Source organism: Amia ocellicauda, chromosome 2 (assembly GCF_036373705.1).
Source record: "Amia ocellicauda isolate fAmiCal2 chromosome 2, fAmiCal2.hap1, whole genome shotgun sequence".
Lineage (NCBI taxonomy): Eukaryota > Metazoa > Chordata > Actinopteri > Amiiformes > Amiidae > Amia > Amia ocellicauda.
Genome location: NC_089851.1, coordinates 30,626,355 through 30,633,430, shown reverse-complemented (window position 1 = coordinate 30,633,430; position 7,076 = coordinate 30,626,355). Strand labels below are relative to the sequence as shown.

Sequence of the window (7,076 nt, the reverse complement as noted above, 5' to 3'; positions counted from 1 at the left end):
CAATCACAACACGAATAGACGGTTGAAGTGACATGCGAGTTTGGTTGTGGAGAAGAAGTCTAGGATAAACAGATTGAGAATCATGTGACAGTTTGTGATCAGGTATTACCTCTCAAGTGACAGATGCAATGAATGCTTTCTGGAAGAAAATACCTATACGCTCATGAGACAAGTGTGTTTATTTGTATGTGATGTTTGTGTTACGAAGGGTTTTCAATGTCATTTTCAATGGATTTTCAATATCAACTCTATTAGTGATGTTACCTAACACATCAGACTTATTGTCACATGGCAATGTAAGCAACTTTGGGTCTAGACTTAATGTTTAGAGTAAGTGTGTAATGATTCAGTTTGATTGATTGATTGATTGGGTGAGTGGTTGGTTGGTTGGTTGGTTGATTGATTGATTGATTTATAAACCGACTAATTTGTTGCTTTTTGCCAGGAATGGCCAAGGATGAACCTGACATGTGTAAACATGTGTTTGTGTATCTATCTATCTATCTATCTATCTATCTATCTATATATATATATATATATATATATATATATATATATATATATATATATATACACACACTCACCTAAAGGATTATTAGGAACACCTGTTCAATTTCTCATTAATGCAATTATCTAACCAACCAATCACATGGCAGTTGCTTCAATGCATTTAGGGGTGTGGTCCTGGTCAAGACAATCTCCTGAACTCCAAACTGAATGTCTGAATGGGAAAGAAAGGTGATTTAAGCAATTTTGAGCGTGGCATGGTTGTTGGTGCCAGACGGGCCGGTCTGAGTTTTTCACAATCTGCTCAGTTACTGGGATTTTCATGCATAGCTATTTCTAGGGTTTACAAAGAATGGTGTGAAAAGGGAAAAACATCCAGTATGCGGCAGTCCTGTGGGCGAAAATGCCTTGTTGATGCTAGAGGTCAGAGGAGAATGGGCCGACTGATTCAAGCTGATAGAAGAGCAACTTTGACTGAAATAACCACTCGTTACAACCGAGGTATGCAGCAAAGCATTTGTGAAGCCACAACACGTACAACCTTGAGGCGGATGGGCTACAACAGCAGAAGACCCCAGCGGGTACCACTCATCTCCACTACAAATAGGAAAAAGAGGCTACAATTTGCACAAGCTCACCAAAATTGGACAGTTGAAGACTGGAAAAATGTTGCCTGGTCTGATGAGTCTCGATTTCTGTTGAGACATTCAGATGGTAGAGTCAGAATTTGGCGTAAACAGAATGAGAACATGGATCCATCATGCCTTGTTACCACTGTGCAGGCTGGTGGTGGTGGTGTAATGGTGTGGGGGATGTTTTCTTGGCACACTTTAGGCCCCTTAGTGCCAATTGGGCATCGTTTAAATGCCACGGCCTACCTGAGCATTGTTTCTGACCATGTCCATCCCTTTATGACCACCATGTACCCATCCTCTGATGGCTACTTCCAGCAGGATAATGCACCATGTCACAAAGGTCGAATCATTTCAAATTGGTTTCTTGAACATGACAATGAGTTCACTGTACTAAACTGGCCCCCACAGTCACCAGATCTCAACCCAATAGAGCATCTTTGGGATGTGGTGGAATGGGAGCTACGTGCCCTGGATGTGCATCCCACAAATCTCCATCAACTGCAAGATGCTAGCCTATCAATGTGGGCCAACATTTCTAAAGAATGCTTTCAGCACCTTGTTGAATCAATGCCACGTAGAATTAAGGCAGTTCTGAAGGCGAAAGGGGGTCAAACACAGTATTAGTATGGTGTTCCTAATAATCCTTTAGGTGAGTGTGTGTGTGTGTGTATATATATATATATATATATATATATATATATATATATATATATATATATATATATATATACATACACACACACACACTACCGGTTTTAGAAAAGTTTTAGAACGCCTCAATTTTTATTGAAATGTATGCAGTTTAATGTCTCAATGTAGTGTGAAATTAAAGCATAGAACAAATAAACAATTGGAGTTAAAAAGTAAATCATGGAATCATTTTGTTTAACAAAATGTAACCCCTTAAACTGACAAACCCCACTGGTACACCAAATCCATGTGCTTTCCTTTAATCCCATGTGTACTCTCCACTGTTGTGTTGTTAGCCAAGTGTTTGGTATCCCATGCAAGCTGAGACTCATGTGGAAAAAAAAAAGGTTTCTGGGGGGTGGGGGAGTAGGAATACAAAATCTCAGAAAATATTGACAATTATGACATTATGATAGACAGTCTACTGATCAAAACAAGACCATACACATTTTGGTAGAAACAACACATACCCATAGAGAGCTCAAAGTGTCAAGATGGAAAACTCTGTTTACAGTGTACTAATACACAACGATTTTACATAATTGGATCTGAACTTCTCTGTGTTTGATAGAACATCAAATAATATATACTGGATTAATTGTTAGGTTGAACAAAACAAGCCTTCTTACCTTTGTACCATTCCAGGTTATTCACTGGATTTGAACTGCTTAAATGTCAATAAAAACTGGAAAAATGGGGGTGTTCTAACAATTTTGACTGGTAGTGTATATTAATTACTTAATTATTGAATTATCTTACAGGTATGTATGAATCTGCTGGACATTTAAATGAAGACTTGTGAGAGCACATATGGCAACCTTACAATATATAACTAATAAGTTCATATTAAAAAGGCACATTTCAGTGTTACGTATATTGGGAAAAGTCAACGTATTGGTAAAAGTCCTAGTCTGGCATTTGCTAACTCCACTTATGCCTGGCAAGCCCAATTCGAGAGCTTGTTCCATGTTTCATAGACCCATGCATTGCTGCCCTCCACATTTACTGCTTTCTTCTCCTCACTTTGCTTCCATCCTCTATATCAAAATAGTTTCATGTTGAGCTTCTTCTAGTGCCAAATGTTCCCTCCAGATCGTATGTTCAGGATTAAGAAATGAGTTAAGAGACAGGTGGTGTGTAAAATCAGTGGGGTGACAATCCAAAGTGTATACACCTCCAGTCTTCACTTTAAATTATGCATGTTGTTGTTCTTGTTATTTAATTTTCAGCAGAAGTTTCTTCTTTTTAGTGGTTTCCTGTTTATTAACAAAGCACATTATTCTCACTTTCACAGGGATGTTTGTTAAGGGCAAAACTGTGAAATGAAAGTGGTATTTAATTGTTTTAAAAACCAAACTCCACTGTTTCCAATCTAGATGAATTGTAATATCAAAACCTCAACTGTATAAAATATTATTTATTCCAAGTTGTAAGAAACTTGAAATGCTGAAATATTTAATAATTAAATTAAAAATCATTCAATAATTGTCAAAATTAACAGGAATGTCTAAGAACTACAAATCGGGATACACATTGCATTATTATTAATTTATTTTTAGTTACAGTCATGTACAGATCTTAATATCCTATGAAATAAATTATTTTCTTTATTTATGTGTATGTTACAGTCACCTGCAAAATTATTGACACCCTGGTTTAAGATGAGCAAAAAAGACTGTATAAAATAAACAACACAGATAATGAGATATATTGCAATTTTCCAACATGTGGAATATATTGTACTTTATTATGTGAATTAACCATAATTACACATTCTTCAAATTATAATTGTCACAATTAATGCCACCGTTGTTTTCAGTACTTTGTGCACCCTCCTTTTGCAAGGATAACAACACTGAGTCTTTTTCTATAATTTTTTAATGAGATTGGAAAACACATTGGAAGGGATCTTAGCTTTTTCTCCATACAAAATCTTTCTAGATATCCTTTAGTCTGAGTTTATGGACTTCCCACTTCAATTCAAACCACAGGATTTCAATGGAAATGCAAAATATTGATTTTGTGGCCAATTAACCATTTCTTTGTGGATTTTGATGTGTGCTTGGAGTCAATGTCTTGCTGGAAGATCCAACCCTGTGTTTTGCTAAAATGTCCTGGTACTTGGCAGAGTTCATGATGCCATTGATCTTAACAAGGACTCCAGGACCAGTGGGAGCAAAACAGCCCCATAACATGACGTTCTTTTCTGTTTATACATCCTTCTTTTGATGCCAAACACATTGCTGGCATGGGTGTCCAGAGAGCCCTATTTTCATCTCATCTGACCATAGCACCCGGTTCCAATTCAAATCCAATTGGTCCTGTATTTGTTTGTTTTCTTTGTTCTGTCTTGAGGTCTCAACCTATAAATGACTGGACATGTTTTTCTCTGGACTGAGAACTTTTGCCAAGGATTCTCTGTAGCTCTGTCTCCTGTTTCTTATTTTATTACCAAATAGTCTAATGATTCATTAACATCCTGTGGATTCCTTACAGCTGGAAATTAATAAATAGACCTAAAGTGCTTTGATGTTAAACTAAGAGGATCATGGTTTTATAACTGAGTTTTTCTTTGAGACACAATGCCCAAACCTTTCACCAATCTGACAATCACAAATTAGAAACATAGTACTTCATTTGCATTAGGTAGAAACAACAATTCTCTGTTAACAAAAAGCAGTGAAACTTTTCATGATCATTTTCATTCTTCTTATGAGTAAATAATTAACTGTAGTCATCAAAACTACTGGTTGAGCCCATAGGAAATTGTGAAGATGCAAGATTCAAGACACAGAGTGAGTAAACACAGAAAGCAAGTCCAGTGGTGGCAGTCTGTGTCTTAGCTCAGTTCAATCAACTCTACATACATTATTGGAAAGTACAAACTGAAATAAGCACTCAAATGTTATGGGGCCATGTGGGGAGGAACTAATCTGCTTCATTAACAGGTGGCACTGTATTTTCTTCTTTCTCAAATACGTAGGCATAGGTTTAGGGGGTATGGGGTGAAATTCTCCCTCCCAATATTGAGGACATGACCCTAATTATGAGGTGTACTAATCAACAGTACAAATGGAAAAAAATGTTTTCAGGTAAATTCTCATATTGTTTTTTTATTTTTTTATTTGTATATTTTTTATACAACACAGTTCTACAGTTATCTTATGTTACAAATGCCCTTAAACAGCCATCAATTTAAATGTAAATAGAGTACTTAGAGTTAATACAAATGTGACAGTTTTTTTTAAGTGAAAAATCCTTATTCCTCTTACCAAAGAATGAGAAAGGAAGGAAGTAAAACCTTACCTGTGCTATGAAGACTCAGAAGTATATCCAAAAATGACACTTCTGTCATTATGACAATCTGTCTTGAAGCAAACCCTGAGCAAAGGTAAAAAACATTTTTGTCCTTTTAGTGTGTGTGTGTGTCTACACATTCTTGTGTGAATGCAAGTTTTTATTATCTTTATTGCATTTACTTGTTGTGTAATTGAATGCTTTCATTATGTATTTTCTAGCTTTTAAAGAGAAGATGGAAAGCCTTAGCACAACACCAGATTATCATACACATGCACCAGACTACTATGATGATGACTACATTGATGATTTGTGCCACAATGAAGGTATCATCAGTGTTGGGGCTGTTGTGACAACGGTTTTTTTCACCGTAGTGATTGTTTTGAGTCTTCTAGGAAATCTTCTGGTCCTGGGGATCCTGATCAAATATGAAAATCTCAGATCTGTCACAAATACATTCATTCTAAACCTCGCTCTGTCAGATTTGATATTCACTTTTGGATTGCCTTTTTGGGCCCATTACCATACAGCAGGTTGGACGTTTGATACATCTCTGTGCAAAGTCATCAGCTTTATTTTCCAAGTTGGCTTTTACAGTGGTATTATATTCCTAACAATGATGACCATCCATCGTTATATAGCAGTAGTTCATCCATTATATGATCTTGGCTCCAGAAAGTGGTGCTATGGCATGAGTGCTTCTGTGATCATTTGGATTGTGAGTTTCTTAGCAGCACTCCCTGGATATATGTACCATGAAGTCCAATTACATGATAAAAATATGCACTGTGAGTATAATGACATGAAATGGAAACACATTGGAGTGTATCAGCAAAATGCCTTCTTCTTAGTTGCCTTATGTGTGATTGTATTCTGTTATTTTCAAATACTCAAGACATTACTTCGGTCCAGGACACACACAAGGTACAGAACAGTCAGGCTCATATTCATCATCGTTGTGGTGTTTTTTCTGGGATGGGCCCCCTACAACATTGTCCTGGTCTTATATACTTTAAAAGAGCATCAAGTTCATCCTTTTACGCAGTGTGAATTCAGCAATGGCATTGATTATGCATTTTACATTTCCCGCCTGATTGCTTTCTCTCACTGCTGTCTCAACCCTGTTTTTTATGCATTCGTTGGCATGAAGTTCAGAAACCATCTGAAGAAATTGTTGAGAAAATTCTGGTTGTGCCAAACAAGTGAAGAACAACAAACGGCAACCATCCGTGTTGTCTTTCACTCCCATGGTGAAGAACAGTCAATGTATTGAAAAATGTGGATCATAAAAAACTTGTCTGGTGGAGATTTAGAAGTGATAAATTAGATGCAGTGTTGTAGGTGTTTCCTCTATTTGGTATTAAATACTTATAACATATAAACAAGTTGTCAGGTAAATTCTAATAAGGGTTTTTGGCTTGTTTGTTTGTATTTTTTTTATACAATACAGTTCTACAGTTATTTTTTTAATGCTTTGATATTTTATTTTTACTAAATGTTAGAAAATAAATCGATTATCTTAAAGGACGTTAAATAGTGTGTATCTGAAAGCAGGTATATATTAATGTATGTATTATGTATTTTATGTAATTGGTATTGTGCATTGAATTGCTGCATTGAGAAAATGTGATGAATTTCTTAGTGCTGGAACATTGAACTTTTGCTTTGTACATGCATTTTATATTACTTTCAAAGAGATACAAGTTTTTAAAATATACAAATTACTTTATAATGCTATGCTTTTTCCAACTGATTGTTGTTAAAAGAGTTTGTAATTGAATCCACTGTCTGCATTTTTTTTCTTCATAATTAAAAATCATATACCATCATTATTCATTAACCTAATTAAAGTAGTAGTGACATGCATAGTTTGGTTGTGGAGAAGAAGTCTAGGATAAACAGATTAAGAATCATGTGACAGTTTGACATCAATCTATTACCTCTCAA

The 7,076-nt window shown here is 35.7% G+C and overlaps 1 protein-coding gene across 1 annotated transcript; it reads left to right on the top strand.

Annotated features, from left to right (window-relative positions):
• Positions 1 to 5,146: 5,146 nt before the first annotated feature.
• Positions 5,147 to 6,909, top strand: LOC136768376 (chemokine XC receptor 1). The gene is made up of 2 exons (XM_066722562.1): positions 5,147 to 5,223; positions 5,351 to 6,909. The coding sequence occupies exon 2, from the start codon at positions 5,365 to 5,367 to the stop codon at positions 6,400 to 6,402; it is 1,038 nt and encodes a 345-aa protein (XP_066578659.1). The 5' UTR covers positions 5,147 to 5,223; positions 5,351 to 5,364; the 3' UTR covers positions 6,403 to 6,909.
• Positions 6,910 to 7,076: the final 167 nt, after the last annotated feature.